The 23,255-nt window shown below is 41.3% G+C and overlaps 1 protein-coding gene across 2 annotated transcripts in view; it reads right to left on the minus strand.

The window, feature by feature from the left end:
• Positions 1-23,255, minus strand: part of LOC131229370 (phosphatidate cytidylyltransferase 1-like) — a 32,963-nt gene that overhangs the window by 443 nt on the left and 9,265 nt on the right. For both annotated transcript variants that reach the window (XM_058225315.1, XM_058225314.1), the window contains 6 exons: positions 13,229-13,385; positions 5,403-5,450; positions 5,051-5,137; positions 1,700-1,828; positions 1,553-1,609; positions 748-831 (listed from right to left, as the gene is read on the minus strand). In XM_058225315.1, the coding sequence (XP_058081298.1) occupies positions 748-831; positions 1,553-1,609; positions 1,700-1,828; positions 5,051-5,137; positions 5,403-5,450; positions 13,229-13,385 (562 nt within the window). The remainder of the gene's footprint in view (positions 1-747; positions 832-1,552; positions 1,610-1,699; positions 1,829-5,050; positions 5,138-5,402; positions 5,451-13,228; positions 13,386-23,255) is intronic.

The following is a 23,255-nucleotide window of genomic DNA, read 5'->3' on the forward strand; positions in this document are numbered from 1 at the left end:
CATTGATTGTACAACTATTCCTCCCCTTCCAAACAGCCCATATAAGTCAGCAACAAAACACAGCTCCCAAGCCTCGAACAGCCACTGGATGGTACTTGGCATGGACCGTCCCACAGAATTTCCATATAGTAGAAAAGTAAAAGGGAAGGGGGGCCACAGTCCAGTGTTTGACTCACAAGTCACATCCCAATCATGAATGTGCAGGCCACCTATGGGAGTGTGATCTTTTGATTGGACGGTGATGAGATTTGGAGCCTGATAAGGCTGTCAATGGGTTAGACAGCCCAAATACCTGTTGGACTTTTTGCCGGACAGAGAGACTTAGGATGCATGTCAAACCCAGTAGGCAAGGCTCGCAGGCGGAAAGTCCCACGACTGAGCTTCAGCTTATCTTTTGGCAACTTATCCAATGAGGTCTCCTGAGCCTAGTCCAAGCATTCTTCTGACTGCTATGGACCGGACCTGAACCCAGACCCAAACTTTAGGCATGCTAGCTGGGACGGGCCTAATTTAAGGGCACAAGGAATGAACATCCCAGCTCAGGCCTACTAAGCCAGGCTCCTTGACAGCCCAAGGCCCAACATATACCATCAACTGCTAAAAAATCCAACCAAATGTTGGAATATAATGCGTCACATGCCACATCATCCAAGGACTGATTTGTACTCTGATGATTTTTTGTTTGCCAGCCAACCACTGGATCACTTCCGAAAGGGAGATAAAACTGATTCAAAAGCATGCCTTTACCTGGTCCAGAATCATCTCGACTGAACAGCTCTCAGGCACTATAAACGACTGAAGATAGATATATGCAAACACAGCCATCACCATCTGCATGAGGAAGCCACAAAAAGATACAAAAAGTCAAACAAGTCAGATATCTACATGTGGGAAAGCATGTAGATCTCTATTCCATCTATACCTAATCCATGCCGTTTAGACCCTTCATCTGGTATGGAAGAAGTTTGAGCAAAATATCAGGAAGTTTCGCATCTCAGGTGGCCCCTATGAAAATCAAAGGCGGGTGCCCTATCTCATCTTTATTGACTATGCTATGGCCCACCTGATTTTTTGATCCAGCTGACTTTTCAATCCTTTTGGTTTTCTGAGGTGATGCATCTGATGGACGGGGTGGATGATATATAGACAACATGTGGGCCCCACTTTTGCCCAGTACCACCGTAAGCTTATGTTGGTATTGGTGCCACTGAAGCGCACCTCACAAAACAATGGACGCACCCAACTCAATGTTTTTCCTGTTTTTCATGTTCTGGACTCCCACATGAGCAGTCAAGAAAGCATTACCCAGTAGTAATGACTGGTGATTAATGAGTCGTGACCACAGTCTATTCATCCATGATCAACAAAAAATCCAAAACATCTTGGAAGAACCAACACAAAAGAAGAAAAAGAATGGAAAACAATAGTGAAATGAAATATTAATGTTGTAAGATTCCTTGAAAACACTTGTGTATTTGTGACCAAAAACAGGATTCATGTAAACATGCATGTCTACTCAATTACTAATAATTCAAAATTTCCGGCATCTTACCTGGCAATCCATTCGATCGGTAATTCCACCATGTCCAGGAATACTGTCGCCAAAATCCTGTATTAATCCAGGGAAAAGAAAAATTCACAACCATGAATTGTCATGTAAATCTTTATCACTTGAGCTGACAATCAATTAAGGAAGAACCTTGATTTTAAACGCTCTCTTGAAACCGCTTGCGAAAAACCCCCCAAAGGGTGCTATGATTGATGCGAATAGACCAAGCGCTAAAGCATGCCATTGCACCGGCAAAATTGGCACCTCTTTCCAAGGAAACTGTGTGACAATAAGAGAACGGTTAAACAAAGTAGAACATAGATTGATAAAAGCGCAAGCCAATGTTTTTTTTTTTTTTGAAATGCAATTGATTTTTATAACAAAAGGAACCAAAGCTCAAAGAATAACAACTTACTAAAGCCTAGAGAGTAAAGGTCAATCTCCTTGGCCAAAATCTCTCAGGCAAGAAGCCCAAGTAGTTACATCCATCTATCATGTACAATCTGGACTGACCCTATTTTGTTCCAGAATCTCTGATTGTTCCTCTCCACCCAAATGGCCCAAAGAACCACTAGCAAACTCAGCCTCCTCACCGTCCCCTTCTTCTACCCGAGTCTTTCCCCATGCCAAGCTAAAAGAAGGCTTTCAACCGATACGGGGATCACCCACTCTAATCCGAAGGAAAGTAAGACTTTTTCCCACACCTTCCTTGAAAAAGAGCACTGAATAAATAAATGGCCCACCATCTTTGCATCCCTTGAGCACATTGTAAAACAGTTGGGCAGCACCATCGATTGCTTCTGAAGATTATCTACTGTTAGAATCCCATTCCTTATCTACCAAGTAAAAGAAACAACTTTGGGAGGGGCCCTGTAAGACCGCACAAACGCCAAACAACCCCCTCTTGCTGCTCTCGCATTGTTGCCAATATTACAATATAAGGAATGAACTAGGAAACTACCAGACTTATCTGCAGACCAAATCATTAAATCCCTTTCACTCAGAAAAGGCATGACTCCATAGGAAGTCACCCACAATTGGGTAAACTCACCGGTTTCAGAAGCAATCCTCGGATATACTTCTTTTAGAACTGTCCCCAATCCCTAAATCCTCCCACAAGCGAATCCTAGTGCCATCCCCATAAGAGAAGCGCACACCTTCTTGGGTGGGGAAGAAGATTATAGAACATTAGATGAGGGAAAGAGATAGGTTTCACCATAGAATTAATACCACTGATGATCTTGGAATCAACATCAAGACGAAGGAGATGAATCGACAACTTTACCAGCCCCAAAGAAGGTTCCTTTCTTAAAAAACCAAGTTACAATACCTCCTTTTCCCCAGAAGAAAACCCTAAATAAAGGCTACCAGATTGACTTAAAAGACTTACAAAAATACTCCTGCAATAACTTTTCTTAATAAAAAAGTACATGTGCACTTGTTGGGCTCAAGGTGGCCCAACTGCACCACTTATTTTGGCTTGTAAAAGTGGTCGGCTGGCCCGTGAAGCCTGGAGTAGACTCATGGGCCCCACCCAAGCCTTACTTTTCCTTCTATAGACTTTAAGGCCCCCATCACATGTGCACTCTTCATTCATCACAACTCCCTGGAACAGGTTCTGAACAGACATGCTGGTGGACCTAACTCTACATAAAGGGTACAGAAATGAGTACTCTCCAACTGAATGCCATGAGAATATGAGAAGTTCAAACTACTGGCTCAAAAATGAAGAATTGAACATATTTGTGCACTAAAACTGAACCGTTAACTGGGGCATTAGAATTGAACGTATTTGTGCACTCAAACCGAACCATTTACTGGATTGCCCCAGTTATCTTGTAATCATTTAAAATAGAAGAAACTGAAGCACTATAAATCATAAAATAAAAATCCAAACTTGCAAAGCAGGATCAGTTAGGCAGATTACTCTCCTAGGTAGTTAAAGGGCTATTTGCATTCAGCCTAGTAAAACATTTCTTTAAATTCCTTCTGCTTGCCAATAAGGTTGGTGTGGACAGGGTCAAGTGGAGGAGGTGGGTGCAAGAGTGTGTCTATTTGGTAAAGTTTTTTGTGCTAGTAAATGGTTCTCTAAAAGATTTTTTCAGGTGTCAAGGGGTCTTAAGTTGGGGCACCCGCTTTCCCTTTTTCTGTTTGTTGGTGGCCACAGAGGCGCTGAGCAAGATGCTAGCCAAGGGCCAGTGGGATTGATTAAAGGATTAAGGGTGGGGGTGGTGGATTACAAATTTCACATCTTCAGATTGCTGATGACATTATCCTCTTTTGCGATGTAGAGTTGGGAATGACAGATAGCCTGAGGAAGTTAGTGTAACGTTTTGAAGTGGTTTTCAGCCTAAAAGTGAACTTCTCGACAAGTGAAATGTTGGGGTTTGTACTTTTAAAGGAAGAGGTGGTTAGGTTGGCAGGGGTATTAGGATATTGGACAGGATTGCTCCCAACGTCATACCTTGGGCTCACACTTTGTTTTGGCAAAGCCCACGAAGCACCTATGGATAGGGTTGAAAGGAAATTATTCAAGTGGAGAAGTAGGCATCTGTTCCCAGGTGGAGGATTACATTTAATAAGGCTGCCTAGTCAAATCTACCTCTATATTATATGTCTCTCTTCAAATGCTAGCATCGGTCTTATATAGAATAGAAAGGCTACTGAGGAATTTTTGTGGCAATGGGCTGAAGTGAAGCAAAAGTTCACCTCTTAAGTTGGGAAGAAGTGAGCAAGTCATATTGGGAAGGGGGTGTAGGAGTAAGGAATCTGGAGAAAATGAATTTGGCACTCCTTAGAGAATGGTTGTGGAGATTCGACATGGAGGAAGGAAGGTGTGGAGGGAGGTGATCACCACCAAATATGGAGTCCACGATGGGGATTGGTGGGTGAAGGTGTTGCTAGATTGATAAACAAATTTAAGGAGGCAGCCCGATTTTCATGTGGTGATTGAAAGAAGCTTCACTTCTGGGAAGATTTGTGGAGATTTGAACCCACAATCTCTACTGCAGGGGAATGCATACTTAATCACATTGTGACTCATTGAGTGACTTGGTTCGAGTCACCGCAAGTTGTGTCAAGTCGACCAAGTGGTTGAGTCAACTCGACAAGTTTTCCCAAGTCAGGGTCAAGTTAGACCCACGACTGAGTTTCCCAGCGATTTTTCTTGAAATCTCACTGAGTTGAGTTGATTCGGACGAGTTGTTAGTCAATTCAGCGAGTTTTAGAACTATGATTCAAACAATTAAGTTATTTACAAAGAACAAACTCATAAACTATATTTTTAAAATAAAAGACTTTGCAGGACTTTTTTTTCCCTCTTTTCACCTCGAATCATAGAGACTCAAGATGGGCGGGGACACCCTGTCGTCATTAAAAAAAAAAGAGAGAGAAAGAGAGAGACTCAAGATGTTCTAAGGAACCGTACCAATCAAGCAAGATGCACACACAAGCATTAATAAATGGATAAAACCAAATCCATCTAAACATTTCATTACTCACCCATACAGGCAGCCATCCTGGTAAAGTATAATACTCTGGCTTAAACATCGGACCAGGATCACAGTAAAGCCATCCAGTTGAGAGATCCTGCAGTTATTTCACCAATATGAATAGGAGAATAAATGGGGAGCTGCTGCTTACACCCACCCTTTAGTATATATGCACCCTTTTTTATGCATTTGCTAATACAACAGTACAGTTTGCACTGTTGTATTACCAAAGTAGAAAAAGGAGTATATCTAGCAAAAGATGGATGTAATTTCTAAAATATGGATTCCTTACGAAGGATCTCTAAAAGTATAGGGCATGTTGCTTTGAACATTGGCAGCTGCATTCTGTCGAAAAGACTAACCTTCCTCGGACATGTTAGCCACTGGAAATGGCCCAGGACATTTGCTAGCTGCATAAAACATTATATATGAATATCAGGTTAGTTAAGTCAAATTTCATTATAAAAAAAAAAAAAAACACACTTGGAACCAGAAGTTGGACTGTTTAAAAAAGAAAAGATGGATTGTTTTCCACCATTTCTTAAATGGTGGTGATTCATCCACCATACATGTGGCATATATGCAAGTAATCCAGACTGTCCAAATGACTAGCCCCATTGTGGATGAAGAATGTCTAAAAATCAAAATTATTAAATGATCTTAACAGTCCAATTGGTGGCTATCAATGGCCATCAAATTGATAGTTTACAGAAGAAGAAGAAAGGAAGAGGAAGGTCAGTGATCCACATTGAACAGCCAATATAAGATGGTTAAGATTGTTTAATCAGTATAATTTTCAGGATATATATATATATATAAAACCAGGATATGCTCCATCTGGAGTGGGTAACACGATACACCACATGTACAGTGGATGAATCACCACTATCCAAAGTCCGAAACTAGCTATACTCGCACAAAATATATTCAAATCCCTAAAAAAAATTAGTAATATGTCACAAAAGATTTAAAAAATGCATGTTCCTAAAATGGAGACACATTCCTATGAGAAGGTGTGGAACCCAAGGAATGGAATGTTAGACATTATAGGTTATGGAATGATTTCAATAGCCATTCTCCACAACAGGTCAAACCTTAGTTGCGTGAACCTTCTACCAAGGTGCCACTCCTTCAAATTGCTGTTCTAACTGGTGTTCTGCAAACTACTTCTTAGTCATTTATACTTGCTAAAATTTTGAAGCAAATGCTTTCCAAGTAATGCCATTGTCATCCCAATCCCCTGCTCTTCCCAATTATGCTCCATGCAGCTAACTATATGCCAAACCATACAAAGAACCAATGTGAAGCTAATTGGTTTGGGATAAGTAACTATGCCCACTAAATTAACATGGTCTAACAATTCCCTCCAAACCAGCTATGGCCATAAAGTCTATGTAAATCTTGAGAATCAACGGTACCAATTCCTAATAAATAGTTCACACATTTTTGCAAAATCCAAGAGAACCAATGAAACAACTCCAATGGAATAGCAAAAAACCCAATGTGAAGCTAATTGGTTTGGGATAAGTAACTATGCCCACTAAATTAACATGGTCTAACAATTCCCTCCAAAACAGCTATGGCCATAAAGTCTATGTAAATCTTGAGAATCAACGGTACCAATTCCTGATAAATAGTTCACACATTTTTGCAAAATCCAAGAGAACCAATGAAACAACTCCCATGGAATAGCAAAAAATAAAAATAAAAGGAGCTAGCATCAAGAAGGCAACTGGCATAAAACTTTACCCATCCTTCACGAATCTTGACATGACATTTCAAGCTCATGCTAGAGTGTTCCCTAAAGACAAGGTGTACCGTATTCGTTATGATACGACCGTAAAGGCTAATACATATAGGTAACGGCCATGACTGTTATGCGATACAAGGGTAAAACGGGATAGTTGGTTTTTTAGGACCGTATTGGCCATTACAGGGGCATAACGACCGTGACCCCAATAATGGTCGAAAACGGCCACTTCTTTTTCTATTTAAATCCATTTTTTCATCATTTTTCCACTTTTCTCATTCCAAAAACTCTCTTATATCTTTCTACAATAAATTTCGACCACTCTTACTATAGTTTTTATAATTAAAACCATAAGTGATTTGAGCAAATAGAAGCTCTAAGGGCCATTTTTTTTTTTCAAAAAATTTGAAAAAGTGGTATTTATGCTTCTTCTTTTTTCCCGATTTATGGTTCTAATGATTGATTGTATGTGTAAACATTAGAGACATATAGGGTCCTTACTCTTGCTCGGGTGGTAGACTCTCGGGAGTTTCAACTCTCGGGCAAGGGTTCGAGTACCCATAGGTGGTGAAATTCCACCAGTGTGAGTGTGTAGGGTGTGTGTGCGTGTGTTTAAAAAAAAAAAAAACATTAGAGACATATAACGATGTTCATAAATTCACTAGACAACCCAATACAACACTCTCACCCAAGAGTGGACTGTTATACTACCATAAACATGTTCAAAAATACAAAGAATAAAAAAAAATAAAAAAAATACATGTGGAATATTTACATTATTTTAGATTTTCTAGATATTTTTTCAGAATTTTTTAGGTGATTTTTTTTCAACCGTTACGGTGGTCGTAACGGTCGTTATGCCCCTGTATCGGCCGTTATGGCCGATAGTCGTATTGGTAATGGTGGTGACTGTTACGGCAACTGTTACTGATATGAAATACTTTGCCTACAAGCGACACACTGACACTGCAACAACACCCGAGTGCAATGAGAATTGGGCAAGGGTTGGCTAGCATGTTACTTGAAAGGACACTACATTGGCACCCATGGGGGTTGGCTAGGCGTCACCTAGAAGCAATTGCCACTACAGTGTTCGGTTGCTATAAAAAGTAAGCAAGGTTCCTATGCTATTTTAGATGAGTGCGAGAAAATAAGCTAGTCGTGGAGAATAGGATTCATCTTACCACATGGATTGTAGAAACTTCAATGGATAAGAACATTGAGTTTGTGGATGTGATTGAGAGATAGAGAGTTAACATAACTTGTGTACAAGAAACCAAGTGGGAAAGGGCAAAAGCTAAGGAAATTGATGGATATAAACTTTCGTATATAAGAAAACTCAACAACAGAAATTGGGTGGGGATAGTGGTAGACAACAATTAAAATGATAAAGTTGTTGATGTTGAGAGAGTTGGGCAATGGGCTTTAAAAATAAAGCTTGTGTTAGGAGAGGAGATAATCAATGACATTAGTGGATATGCTCCATAGGCAGGATTAGAGGAGAGAATTATGAGGCAATTCTAGGAGGACATGGATGAAATAAGTCAAGGAATTGTGAATGGAGAAGGAATGTTTATGTGAGGGGGCTTAAATGGACGTGTATGAAAAAGACAGAAATGGGATGTGGGATGCTATCTTCAATTTTGCTATGACACATGATCACATCAGACAGAGAGACAAACATTTAATAACCTTCAAAAGTCAATCATATACAAAGCGGATAGACTTCTTTCCTCTTGAAGAGACAAAATGAGCAAAAGTTAAGATTGCAAGGTTATACCAAAGAGTTTGACCATGCATCATAGGTTAATGGTCATGAATGTTTACATTAAGAGATGGAAAAGAGGGAGGAAATTGATAGGTGTCCAAGAACAAGGTGGCGAAATTTGAAAAGAGAAAAAGCTGAGTTATTTAGAAATAAATTGATTAAGTGGAATGTTGAGGAAGAAGTTAGAAGTTAATAATATGTGGAGTGGGATGAGCAAGTGGATTGAGAAAGTAGTGAAAGGAGTGTTGGGAGTATCTAGATGAAAAACCTGCTCTTATTAGAAAACCTGTTGAATGATAAAATTCAAGAGGCTATTAGCGAGAATTAATCATGGTACAAGACTTGCAAGGGACTAGAAACGAGGAAACATTAGAAAATACAAATGCCAAAAAGAATGCTCAAATAGTAAGTGAGGTTAAACTTAAGGCATATAGCGATCTGTATGATAGATTGGGGACAAGAATGTGAGAAAGATGCATCTAAACTTCCAAAAATAAGGGAGAGGAAGAGTAGGGGCCTGGATTATGCTAGATGCATTAAGGGTGTGACTGAAGGGTATCAGTTAGGGGTGCAAGTCGGGTAGGTTGGGTCGGGTTGACGATCAACCCAGGCCCAACCCTACTTCAAGAATTGGCCCAAGGTCCAATACAACCCTAGACCCAACCTAAGATACTCAACCCTACAGACATTTGGGCTGGGTTAGGTTGGGTTGGGTTAACACTTGCAAATAACATTAATATAGCAACACATGTGACTACTGAAATAAGACTAGCAAAATAAAGTCTGCACTCACTAAAACAAAGTAAATGGATGGAGTGGATATCACAAATACAACATGGTGCCGAAGCTTGAGCGTTGTGACAACTATGTCGAAACAAGTTGCAGATGATTTTGGCCTTTCTAATAGGGTCATGATTCCAAAGTTGTGGCTCATAAATATTCAATGAAATGCCCCGAATGTGAATAGGCGGAACACTGGTAAGAGATCCAGACAAATAGAGCACGCATCAAAGATCCATGTCACTCATCAAGTAGTGCATGATGTGAACATGCATTGGAACAAAAGTAATGGTGGCCCATTGATCATGCAAATCAAACTCGCATGAACCTTTTTTTTTCTTTTTTTTAAATCTAAGCCATGATTTGACATCTATATCACGTATCCTAGTCATAAATCACATGTATATGTATTGCACATAAGGTCAGGTACATGTTGGGTTGGGTTGCTTGAGACCTCAACCAAAACCCAACCCAGCTTCGGTCAAGTTGAGGGTCAAATTGAGGATTTTCAACCCAACCCAACCAAAACTTAACTGTCATGACCCGAAATTAGCGTTGGGCCAAATAGTTTCAGGTTGACCCAATCCAAGCTGCAACCCTAGTTTTGGTTGAGGCCGATGCAATCAATGGAAAGTAGAGAAGTTATTTCCAAAAGTTGTTAAATTATGACCACTCTAAGCTTAGAGACGGAATCATAAACTCAAATGAGGCTAGAGATCATTGATACTTTCATAGGATTATGATATCCGAAGTGAAAGAAGCTTTAAGAAGGATGGAGACAAGAAATGCCTTAAGACCATATCACATACCAGTAAGGTTTAGAAGTGCAAGGGAGAGATTGACTTATTTTAGTCGACTAAGTTATTCAACAAGATTGAGAAAGTGCTTGAAACGGTGAAGAAGTATCTTAGTACATATTCACAAGAAGAAATGAGAAAGAGTTGCAATAACTATTGCAAGATTAAGCTTATTGAGTTGTACTATGTAACTTTCAGCGAGAATGATTGAGTAAAGATATAGGCATGAGATAAATGTATCAGAAAATTATTTCAAATTTATGCTAGTGGGGTCTACCATCCTTTTTTTTAATTCTTTTTCCCCCTAAGACAATTGATGGAAAAGTTTAGGGAGAGGAGGAAAGATATCCACATGATCTTTATTGACATAAAGAAAACATATGATAGAATTCCTATGGAGATAATCTGTTTGATGTTCATTTTTGGAAAAAAGAAAAAAATTGGTTGATGTTACAAAAGAATTAAGTCTCGAGAACAATATATTGACATGGTTAAGGACATGATGAAGAGGTGGTAACTAATGTGAGGATTGTTAGTGAAGAGACAAGTGAATTTTCAATAAAAGTAGGGTTACACTGGGCAAGTTAACTAGGAATTTATGTGTGTGTGTGTGAGAGAGAGAGTGAGAGACAAAAAGCAGGAACAAGAAGTTAACTTAAAAAATAGGAAGAAGAAGAACAAGAAGGTAGAACTATAGAGGGATGTTGACGTGGGACAATTAACCACTTGCTCTAAAAGCTTGAACTGATAGAGCATGGCGAATTAATCCCTTTATCTCATAGCCCAGGCCCCACATCACTTGGGTTAGGACCTCAGTTGAATCCCCCTCGTGGGCCCCAAATCACATGAGCCACCCACCTCACACAGGCCACCCACCCCGAGTGTGCCCTTGCATCCCACGGGCAACCCCACTCGAGCACGGTGTAAAAATGTCTCTGCATTAATCACCCCCGGTGAGGAGTCTCGAACACAAGACCTCCCGCTCTGATACCAATTTAACACAGGATAATTAACCACTTGCTCTAAAAGCTAACTAATAGAGCATGGCGAATTAATCTCTTCATCTCATTGCCCAGGCCCCACATTGCATGGGTTAGGACCTCGGTCGAACCCCCCTCGTGGGCCCCAAATCACATGGGTACCACCTCACACGAGCTACCAGAATCACACGGGTGGGGCCCGCCTCACACGAGCCGCCTACCCCGAGTGTGCCCCTGCATCCCATAGGCAACCCCACTCGAGCCCGATGTGAAAATGCCCCTGCATTAGATGCTTTCAGATCTAAAGGTTTTCAATTGGTTATAGGCAAGTTAACTAAGAATTTATGCCGGTTTGGGGGAGGGGGTGTGGGTTAACTAAAAAAATAGGAAGAAGAAGAAGAAGGTAGAACTATAGAGGGATGCTTTCGAATCTAAAGGTTTTAAATTAGCTAGACAAAACCAGAGTATATGAAATACAATTTTAGTAACAATAGGAGCAGTAATGATGAATTAGCTAAGATTGATCACTGAGAAGTACCCCCAAAGTGACTGCTTCCTATATCTTGGGTCGATAATGCTGGTAGCTTAAATGAGGATATTGAGATGGTGAATGGCAAGAAGAGGAAGGATAGAACTAGAAATGAACACATTCAAGGGAACTTAGGAATTGCCCCAATAGGTAATGAGAAAAACTACATTTAGATGGTTTGGCCATGTGTATCGGAGAACAAAAACAATACTCGTTAAGAGTGAAAGTGAATTAATTTATGCCGACGGCTATAAAAGTGCAAGGCTAAGGCTCAAAATGACATAAACGGAGGTAGTAAGAAAGAGATGATGACCCATGGTTAAATTAAGGCTATGGTCCCTCATAGAATGGAATGGCAGAACATGACTAATGTAGTTGACCCAATTAGTTAGGATAAGGCTTAGATAAGGATGATGACGATGAGCAGTAATATTTCAATACGAGTATTGCTCACATAAAAGTAAAGGCAACCATGTGTGGCTACACACAGGAACATATGCACTACTAACGCAAGGGCATTTTCACACCGGGCTCAAGTGGGGTGGTTGTGGGATGTAGGGGTACACTCGAGGTAGGCGGCCCGTGTGAGGCGGGTGGCTTGTGTGAGGCAGGCCCCACCCGTGTGAGGCGGGTGGCTTGTGTGATGCGGAACCCATGTAATGTGGGACCCATGAGGGGGGTTCGGCCGACGACCTAACCCATGGGAAGTGGGGCCTGGGCTATGAGATAAAGGGATTAATTTGCCATGCTCTATCAATTCAAGCTTTTAGAGCAAGTGGTTAGTTATCCTGCATCAAAGTGGTATCAGAGCGGGAGATCTCGTGTACGAGACTTCTCACCAAGGGTGATTTATATAGGGGTATTTCACACCGGACTCTAATGGGGTGGCATGTGTGATGCAAGGGCATACTCGGGGTGGGCGGCCCATGTGAGGTAGAACCCATGTGATGTGGGACCCACGAGGGGGTTCAGCCAAGGTCCTAACCCATGGGAAGTGGGGCCCGAGCTATGAAATAAAGGGATTGATTCGCCACGCTCTATCAGTTCGAGCTTTTAGAGCAAGTGGTTGGTTGTCCTGCATCAAAGTCCTGCATCAGCTACATAACATAAACCAATAGCTAGTGGTGTCATATGAGCTTTGTATGCTACATGGTATGCTTTTGTGTATAGTAGATTTACTTGGAGCTACACATAAACTTGGTAGGGTTCTGTTGAAAAGAACTTCACATGAAAACATTAATCTAGCAAAAGTCAATTGTTAGCAAAAATAATCTTCTTCAATAGACATAAGGGCCTGTTTGGACATGGTAATCCTGACCACTGTGGAATTTTTACCAATAGGGATATCAATTTGGAAACCTTAGGTGTTTGGCTTATCCAAAAACATTATTGTGGGGGCAGGGTGATGTCGAACACCACTTCAAATTTCTTTTTCTTTTCATCTTCTTCACCCTCATGAACAGATAGTGGCTAGTCCTGTCCAATTCAATTGGAGACGCCCGCGTCCAAACAAGCCCTAATCCTATAAACTAATTTTTAGAAGCATGCAAGTAGAACTAAGCAACAAAATTAGACAATTCTGACCACAAATGCAGAGAAAATAGTAGCGACAGATGCTCCAATGAAGCCCTCCCATGTTTTCTTTGGAGATAGCTTGATCAAAGGTGTTCTCCCAAAGAAGAAACCAAAGATGTATGCAGCTATGTCGTTGATAACGATAAGAGATGCAGGCAAAAGGAACCTGCATTAAGTCTAGACTTAATAAGAACTCATTAAAAGAATTAATGAAAATAAGCAAAGATAAACAAATTAAGTTTCTGCAGTGCCTCATGCCAAGCTCGATTAATTAAATTTAACAAGCATCGGCAAATAATTTAAGAATTCATGAAAATAATTGTTGAAATGCAGGCCACATTAGGAAAGCACTTCATGCAACATATCAAACTGCCCTTCACAAGAACAAAGAGAATACAAGACGAACATTGCAGTGAATCTTCCTCAGGCATTGGATTTATCAAATGTAGCCTTGTAAACTGGGCTCTTTTAGATCCTGATTTTTGGGGATTTCTACATCAGATACCATTTATGATTGATCGTTGGTGGAGAACAGTAAAGTGTCCAATCCTATCATTGTGCCTCATTGCAAATATACCCAAGTGGTTGTGGAAACTTAATTTCAACGTCTCTTCAATTTAGCAATTGCATGCTGAGTGGGATTGGAGGTGTCATAAGACTTGAGAAATGACCATGGTTTTGAGAATTGATTATGTTACAGATCTATCAACCATTATGTAACCATATTGGTCAGACACGTTACATATTACAGGGGTGAACAGGTCGGACTTAAAGTAAATGGGGCATAATGCATAAGTATTGGCACCAAATCAATGTTGCACTCAATAAGACTCATCTCCTTGTGTCCACTTTTCACCCAAGTTGTTGCATGTTTGATTCAATCACATTGTTGCCTAGATACAATGTTGAAAGAGGAGATTGTAGTGTGAATCGGAGAACCAAAGCAGTTTTGGTCCATTTCAGAATATTTATAAATAATTTTAAAAACAAAAAATTTTAAAAAAAAAAGAAGAAGAAGAAGAAGAAGAAGAAGTAAACAACCACTTCTTTTGTTTTAGGGATTTTTCCATATGGTCCCATCTTTTGGGCTATGGACCGAAGACCTACTTTTAAATTATTTTTCAAAACCCGCCTACCCATTTCATATACAAACTTGCAGCTGCTTCTGTTGACTTTGACTGATGGATCCTTAACAAAAATAGCCGTTCTCCCAAAATGACAGTCCTGCCCCTAGTGGAGCACAGTTATCACCGATTTACCCCTTCGCGTGGTGAAACATATGCCAAAATGATGGTCCTGCCCCTAGTTGACCAAACTTTTCACCAATTTACCCCTTTGCATGACAAAACATCATTTGCCTGCATGAGAGACAGCAGGTAAGTTTCGTGGGGTCCACCGAAATGTGCTTGTGACATCTGCTCCAGCCAAAACGTAGGTGGGCCACATGAAGGCATGCAGGTACAGCTATTCAGACCATTCAAATGGTGTGCCATTCTGGTACGCATGGTTTGCATGTGAGTTTTATTGCAAACGCATGGCCTAGAAAAGCTCTATAGAGATTGCTGGGAATATAGAGATATTAACTGAAAAAAAACATATAGATGTTGCAAAAGTGTTAATTTGACTATTTTTACATGCACAATCCAGCAGGATCTTCAATGGATGGTTCACATCATCTAATGGGTCTGATTTTTGCATGGTAGCCCATAAAGTGTCTTCTGCACCTCATGCACAGTCAGGATCCATTGATTTTTCTCTGTCCAATTGTCCCCATGCAACTAGGATCACTATAACTAGTAGTGTGCAAAAGCTTTGAACATTTCTTAATTGTTGCACAGAAAAATAGTTTGCTAGTCACATAGCCCGTCTTCTCCGCACCCACTTTTACATATGGCACATGTGCCAAACTGGCAAATCTGTCGAACACCTGGGCCATGGATAACGTGGGACATACCGTTCAGATGATCTGGCACAAATCAGGCTGGTCCACTGATTGCACAGCCAAACATTGCACATTAAATATGAACCCATTGGCCAATTCTATTTGAACCGTTCTTGGTTCTTTATACGACTGTACCCTGCCTGACAATCAGACCAGACTGACTTTCCTAACAGGCCATTGAATGGTCCTTCCAACTGTAGAGGGTTCAGATGTCGTATACATGTCCCATGTGGGCATGTAAGAACGTGTGAAGAATCAAAGAAATACTTCCATGTATTCCTCTCAAATGACGTGGATACTGATCACCTACACACAACCTACACAACTTTGTGGTATTGTACCATCCTACCAACCAACTTAACATTTGCATAGGACATTGATACCATTAAAATGGTACACTGCGTCATAAAGATCACCTACACAGTACCACGAGTTTTGGTGTGGTTGCCTGCCAGTGATCAGTTCTCAAGGTAGCAACCCATCTAACACCCTAGAGCATGGCCCACCATGATGTTTGTGAGAAATGCACCCCGTCCATCTGTTTTGGCAGCTCATTTTACAGCATGAGCCCAAAAAAGAGGCACATCCATAGCTCCAGTGGGGCCACACAACAGGTAATAGTGGGGATTGAACGCTCACTGTTGAAACGTGTGGGGCCACAGACGTTTTGTGAAAAATCCACCCCAACCATCTGTTTTGCCAGCTCATTTTAGGGCATGAGCCCAAAAATGAAGCATATCCAAATCTCAAGTGGGCCACACGATAGGAAACAATCGGGATTGAATGTCCACCGTTGAAACATTTGTGGGGCCACAAAAGTTTTAGATCAGGCTAACATTTTTGTGCTTTCAGTTTATCCAACTGAGAACAACCTTATGAACAGTTTGGTTGCAATATAAACATCACGATGGACCCCAAAAAGGTTTCAATGATAGGCATTTCCCTTCCCGTTGTTTTCTCTCATGCAGCCCACTTGAGTTTTGGATGTCTCATGTTTGGTCTCATGTCCTAAATGAGGTGGCTAAACGGATGGAAGAGGTGGATTTCTCACAAACATCATGTTGGGCCCCACCTACAGTCAAGGGTCTCACATAATCACCGGTTCAGGGATGAGGGATTGCTTAACTGCCGTAAAGTGTGGGCAGTTTTGTCAATATGAAAATACAAAAGGCTTTCATATAGGTAACTAGTGGCATGGGGTTTAATGTCTAATAGTGAAAACTATGGGTGGATTTTTGGGAATAGTCTTAAAGTAGGAGGTTTTCGCAGGTGGCCATATGGAAAAATCCCTTTGCTTTTCCTTCTTGTTTCTGTTTAGATTCAAACGCAATAGGCCCTGATCTACCAAATCATGCTTGATTTGTGCTTGATTGGGGCCTACATCAAGGCTCCTAGGAAAATGAATAGCAACTGCGTACTATTCATCAGATTATTTTTATTTTTTCCTTAAATTTCTTAAGGGCCTGTTTGGATTCATGGAAACAAATTTCAGAAAAAAAGTGTTTTCTAGGGAAGCACCATTTCTAGAAAACAGTAACAAATGAAAAATCGTTTCCCTTTATTGTTTTTAACAAGATTTTCTTGGAAACATTTCAAAAAAAAAACAAAATTTGCTTGAAATTTGTTGATGCAAAAATTTGGTTAGCCTCCCCTGGACCTTTGTGTACCTACACAAGGGACGAACAAAGGAGACCCTGGCTAGTACGGGGGACCCTTCGATGCCTAAGTCAGGTAGGGAATCTGGATCTAATTGAGTAAGGGATTTGAGACTAGAGATTGTGCGTACCTTTTACCATTAGAGATGCTCCTATTTATAGTCGAGGAGAGGCGGTGATGTAGAGGAGATCTCCCTATTTAGTAGGTGCGTATTGTAGAGGGACTCGGATCCCGAACACGTGGGAAAATCTCCCGAGATCCTTGGCGAAGATCTCAGGATCTCGAGCATGTCGCGGGTATCCTCCAAGATCTGATTATTCGGAATCAGCGGAAATGTACAATAGGAGGCCGAGGTGGTCTTGGCCGACCTGATCTGAGGATAGCATGCCGACCTGACCTAGGGGTAGTACGCCGACCTGGATTCTCTGGCGAGCCTTGGCTCTTCTCACAGTGCCGTGTAGATTGCCGACTTGCTGACCTGCCCTCATATTTCGTGTTGGGGCAGTGAGGCCGAGCTCTTTTCCTTAGTAGAATCTGGATGACATATATTGTGGCGGGTCAAGCTCAAGTGTCCGACCTGGATACTCGGATGAGCTTCGAGCCTCCCCTTATCATTAGGTAGATGGCCGACCTACCTCAAAAAGTCCGAGGTGGTCTTAACTAACCTAGATATTCGGATGAGCTTTGAGCCTCCCTTTATGATCGGGTAGATGGCCGACCTGCCTCATATGTAGTAGGTGACCGACCTCTCTTCATCGGCCATTGAAGAGCTCATTGGTCATGACTAGCACTGGCCGACCTCATGTCCCGCAAAGATGTTCGAGTTGACCTCTTCTCTTTAGCCAGTACATTTTTACCCATAACAGTATGGCGTTAGAAGGAGGGCATACTATCCCCAGGTCAAGTCGGCATACTACCCCCAGGTCAGGTCGGCCAAGACCACCTCGGCCTCCTACTGCACATCTCCGCTGATTCCGAATAATCAGATCTTATCTAAGAGAGATCCGCCCGAGATCTTCTCCAAAGATTTCGGAGGATACCCGTGACATTCTCGGGATCCCAAGATCTTCACCAAGGATCTCGGGAGATTCCCCCACATGTTCGGGATCCGAATCCCTCTATAATACACTCCTACTAAATAGGAAGATCTCTTCTATATCACTGTCTCTCCTTAACTATAAATATGAGCATCTCTAATAGTGAAAGGTACGCACAATCTCTAGCCTAAAACTCATTACGCGACTAGACCTAGATTCTCTACCTGACTTAGGCATCGAAGGGTCCCCTGTACTAGCCAGGGGTCTCCTTTATTCGTCCCTTGTGCAGGGAAACGAAGGTCCAGGGGAGGCTAACCAGATTTTTGCATCAATAGTTTGGTGCCGTCAGTGGGAACGACATTAAAGTCGTTCCTACTCTACCAGAAAACCACAATGGCGAAAGGAAAGAAAGCTCTAGTTGCCATTGTTGCAACCATTCCAACTTTTTCCGAATCATCTGCTACAGCCATCTTAATTCTTCCCAAATCATCTATTCCAGCCATTCCAGCTCTTCCCGAATCATCTGTTGCAACCATCCCAACTCTTCTTGAATCATCTATAGCAACCATCCCAGTTCTTCCTGAATCATTAGTCGAGCAAGGTGCCCAGCCCTACCAGCATACTAGCCGACATCCAGAAAGTCATTTCCATCGGTACACTCCCTTGAACACCAAGCTGGAGCATGTACTAAAAGAAGCCGACCTGAGCAAGGAAACCTGATGACCGAGCTGAACCAATTAACCAAGCTTGGTAATAAGGCTCATCAGCCAACTCCGACCTTGACATCAAATACTGAGGGACCTATCAACTAGAAGACATTGGGGGGTGGCTCTTACCTGGCCCATGGAATGCTGACCACCTAAAGATCTACTAGTCCTAAGGATTCAAGAAGTCCTCCGACCAGGAGTGCGTCGACTGACCAACCTCGACAAGGGTGGCTTCCCTTTTTAAAAGGGAAAAAGGTGCTCACAAGACTATCGTTGTGCTCTCTACTGTTCAACGATTTTTACAATAAAAGAACTTCCCTAGGTCAGGGGAAGAGAACTTCTTTCAAATTTTGACTATCCGAGCTACAAAATCGACTACGAGGACTTCCCTTATTGCAAGGGAAAAAATTCTTCTACCATGAATTCTACTATGGAAGAGCTTCCCTAGATCAGGAAGAAAATCTCTTTTTCGAGTTGCATGAACTACTGAGGACTTCCCTTAGTGCAAGAGAAAACAATCCTCACCAGTAATCCGACCCTTAAAGAAGAGGTCGGACCACTTACTGGAAACGTCACTCGGATCGCACAATCTACAATGAGGATCTCTTAGTGCAAGGGAAAATAATCCTCCCAAGTAAACTGCTCGTCCTCTCATAAAGGGGTCATTGCAGCTAACTCATCTATTCGACAAAAGCAAAATTTCCTTAATAAAAGGAAGAGCTCAAGAGCTCACCCCAACACTCCTACTCAGCTAAAATGTTTGATCTCACCAAAACCAACTTACTTCTCAAGCCCGCTGCGCGAGCTCGAAAGTAGGGGGGCTTACTATTATGCGTAAAAATGGATTGGCTAAAGAGAAGAAGTCAGATCAAATATCGCCGCAGGACATGAGGTCGGCCAGTACTAGTCATGACAAATAAACTCCTCAATGGCCAAGGAAGAGAGGTCAGTCACCTACTACATATAAAGCAAGTTGGCAAGTCGACCATCTACCCGATGATAAAGAGATGCTCGACGCTCATCCGAGTATATAAGTCGGTCGAGACCACCTCCGACTCTTGAGGCAGGTCGGCAGGTCGGCCATCTACCTAATGATAATGGAAGGCTCGAAGCTCATCCGAGTATCTATGTCAGACTCTTAAGTTCGACCCCCTACAACATATGTCATCCGGATTCTACTAAGGAAATGAGCTCGGCCTCACTGCCCTAACACGAAGTATGAGGGCAAGTCGGCAGGTCGGTAATCTACACAGCACTAAGAGAAGAGCCAAGGCTCGCTAGAGAATCCAAGTCGGCGTATTATCCCCAGGTCAGGTCAGCATACTACCCCCAGGTCAGGTCAGCATGCTACCCCTAGGTCAGGTCGGCCAAGACCACCTCGGCCTCCTACTGCACATCTCTGCTGATTCCGAATAATCAGATCTTATCTAAGAGAGATCCGCCCGAGATCTTTCGGGATCCCGAGATCTTCACCAAGGATCTCGGGAGATTCTCCCATGCGTTCGGGATCCGAATCCCTCTACAATACGCACCTACTAAACAGAGAGATCTCCTCTACGTCACCGCATCTCCTCAACTATAAATAGGAGCATCTCTAATAGTAAAAGGTACACACAATCTCTAGCCTAAAACCCCTTACTCGACTAGACCCAGATTCCCTACCTGACTTAGGCATCAGAGGGTCCCCTGTACTAGCCAGCGTCTCCTTTGTTCGTCCCTTGTGCAGGTACACGAAGGTCCAGGGGAGGCTAACCAGATTTTTGCATCAACAAAAATATTTTCTTCATTTCCAAAGACAGAAGGTAACATATGTGTGCATTGAGGATGAATTGTGGCACAAAAAATGAATTTTTCATGAAAATTTTACTCAAAGATAGAAGGTATCACATGTGTGCATTGAAGATGAATTGTGGCACATGTCACATGGTCACACTTGACACATTCACAAGTGGGACATTGGCACGACTGGGGCGCTTAATGATGGATGGTGGCACATGTTGCGCATGTGGCGTGTTGACACTCGTGGCGCATACGGAGCACTTAAAGATGGCTAATGACACATGTGGCACAATAGCACATTTGGTACATCTGCACCTGTGAGGTGCTTGAAGATAAGCGTGACAAATGTAGCACTCGTGGCACATTGGGGCATGTGGCGCCTTGATGAACTTGATGGCGGGTGTTTGTACATGTCATACATCTGGCATATTGACATGTGTCTAGTGTTTTAAGATGGATTGTGGCAAATGTAGCACATTAGCACGTGGGGCACTTGAATGAATATTTGCACATGTAGGGCATTTAAAGTTGCTTAGTGGCACGCATTGCGTTTGTCACGCATTAGCGCATGTTGCGCATATGAAGCGCTTAAAGATGGATGGCAGCCATGTGGTACATGTGTGGTGTTTGAAGATGAGGGTGACACATGCTATTCATGGCACATTAGGGTGTGTGACACATTGAAACGTGGGTCAATAAAAATGGTAATGGCACATGTTGCACATGTGGCACAATGGCTAACGAGGTTTGGGCGAATGGTCTTCACCATAGGTTTGCTCCCTATAGGTGAGGGTTCGATTCCCCTCCTTAGCTTTACCCGATACACGTGGTTGTGGGTGATTGCGTGTATCCGCAGGGATTAGTCTCACTTTAAAAAAGAGGTGGGGACACCCTGTGTCTTCAAAAAACAAAAAAAGAAATGGCACGTGTGCTATTTTAAGATGGATGGTGGTACACGTTGCGCATGTGGCACATTGGCACATGTGATGCACTTGAAGATGGATGGTTCCACATGTGGGCACTTAGAAGATGGGCGGTGGCACATGTGACTACCCTGTGGGGTATATAAAAAGAGGGGTCATTTCCTCTCATTTCTCTCAATTTCTTGGAAATAACATTTCACGAATCTGGGCAAGGAAATGAAAAGGAACCATTTTTTAAGAAATGAGAATGAAACGGAAACAGAGTTTCAAAGAAAATTTATAAAAATGAACAATGAAAACATCATTTTCATGGAGATAGCATTTCCCCAATTTATATTTCAACAAATCCAAACAGGCCCTAAGGGAAATGATGTATATGGATTAGAGATATGCACACGTATTGCACAACATTTGGGCCATTTTTAGGCCATACAAACGTGTGCCCAAATCTAGCCGACATTATTCATTTGAATTTATATATAAAAAAAAATCCTACAACTTCTTGGCAAAAAATGGTATATATAGTTAGAGATCCACATTATTGGGATGTGTGATGCATCTTACAGGTTGCACAAATTTCAGTTTTTTGGGCCCTTCAAGCGTACACAAATTAGATTGGCACTATTCATCTTCTTCTTTTTTGTCATTTTTTCCTCACAATCGAGCCCCAATTACTAGGGATAAGGCTTAGATGATGATGAAGAATTTCTTTCCCCCCTCATGTTCCTTGAGTAAAATGGTGTTTATAGATCAAAGACATGCATTAATGGGATGATTCCCATGGATTGCATGCATTCTGGGCCATTTTCGGGCTGTTAAAGTGTACCCAAATTGAACCAACACTATTCATCCTATGTGTCGTCATTACTCATTTGTGGACTTAGTAATCTTATGTGTTGACATTAGATAAAATAATATATATATATATATATATATATACAAGAATCTAAAGTCAGCTGGGTACTTAGTAATTAACATTAAAAAGCCGGCTCGATAGGCAGCATTATTACCAAAGAATGACCCATTACACCATCAAATACATGCCCGTCCGTCCATCCATGCACGCACGCATACATAATACATACATCCATGCATGCATGCATACATATTTGGGATCCTCACATTTAAAATTTAAAAATAAAAATAAAAAATCAAATCAAATATTTTTTGGGACATTTTTTTCTCCAAAAAAAAGGCCATTACATCTAGATTCCCCTTTTTTTTTTTTTAAGGAATTAAGAGTCAAATGCATTTTTGGGAGTTGGAGAAAAAAAATCTCAGCAAAATATATATATATATAAGATTTTTTTTTTCTCCCAATCACATGAAGAAATAAAATTTTTGTTTTTGACTTATCTTTCCACCAGGGGTATTTGAGTTTTTGACAATTGGATCTAGGTTTCAGTCCAACCAATAGTTAGGTTTTTCCATTTATCACAATTTGTTTCTTATAAATGGGCTGATAAGATTTGAGTCATTATTTCTTATGAGTTTTCAACTTTTTTTTTAATATTCATAGGTAATTATTGGGTATTTTTTCAGGAAAGAGTGGCACAAAGTCATGTAGGTAGATGTTCTTTTGGAAGAAATTAATCGCAACTAATTTCCCATTTCAGTTGTGAAACACATCACAAATTTGTCATAGTTGGTTTCCAAAATAATAGGAAATTTGAGGTTATAAGTTGGAAGTCCTTTAGAGGATGTTACAGGAGTGTTCTGATTTCTGAGGGATTATACTGGATTTGGATGGAATATCCAAATTCATAGGGATTTTAGGGGTTTGAGTCTCCTCCATTGCAAGCTATAACTGAGAAGAGTATTTTTCTTCTTCTAAGAGAGATTCTCTAGACTTTGGGAAGTGACTGATCAAAATCTATTGATTGTTACGCTAACAAGCATGGTGAGATCCTGTGCTTATTGAGAGTCTGGTGACTCTTCTCTTGTAAGTTTGACGCTAATCAAATGTGGGTACTATCCTGCTATGCTATCTGC

Source organism: Magnolia sinica, chromosome 16, assembly GCF_029962835.1.
Source record: "Magnolia sinica isolate HGM2019 chromosome 16, MsV1, whole genome shotgun sequence".
Classification (NCBI taxonomy): Eukaryota; Viridiplantae; Streptophyta; class Magnoliopsida; order Magnoliales; family Magnoliaceae; genus Magnolia; species Magnolia sinica.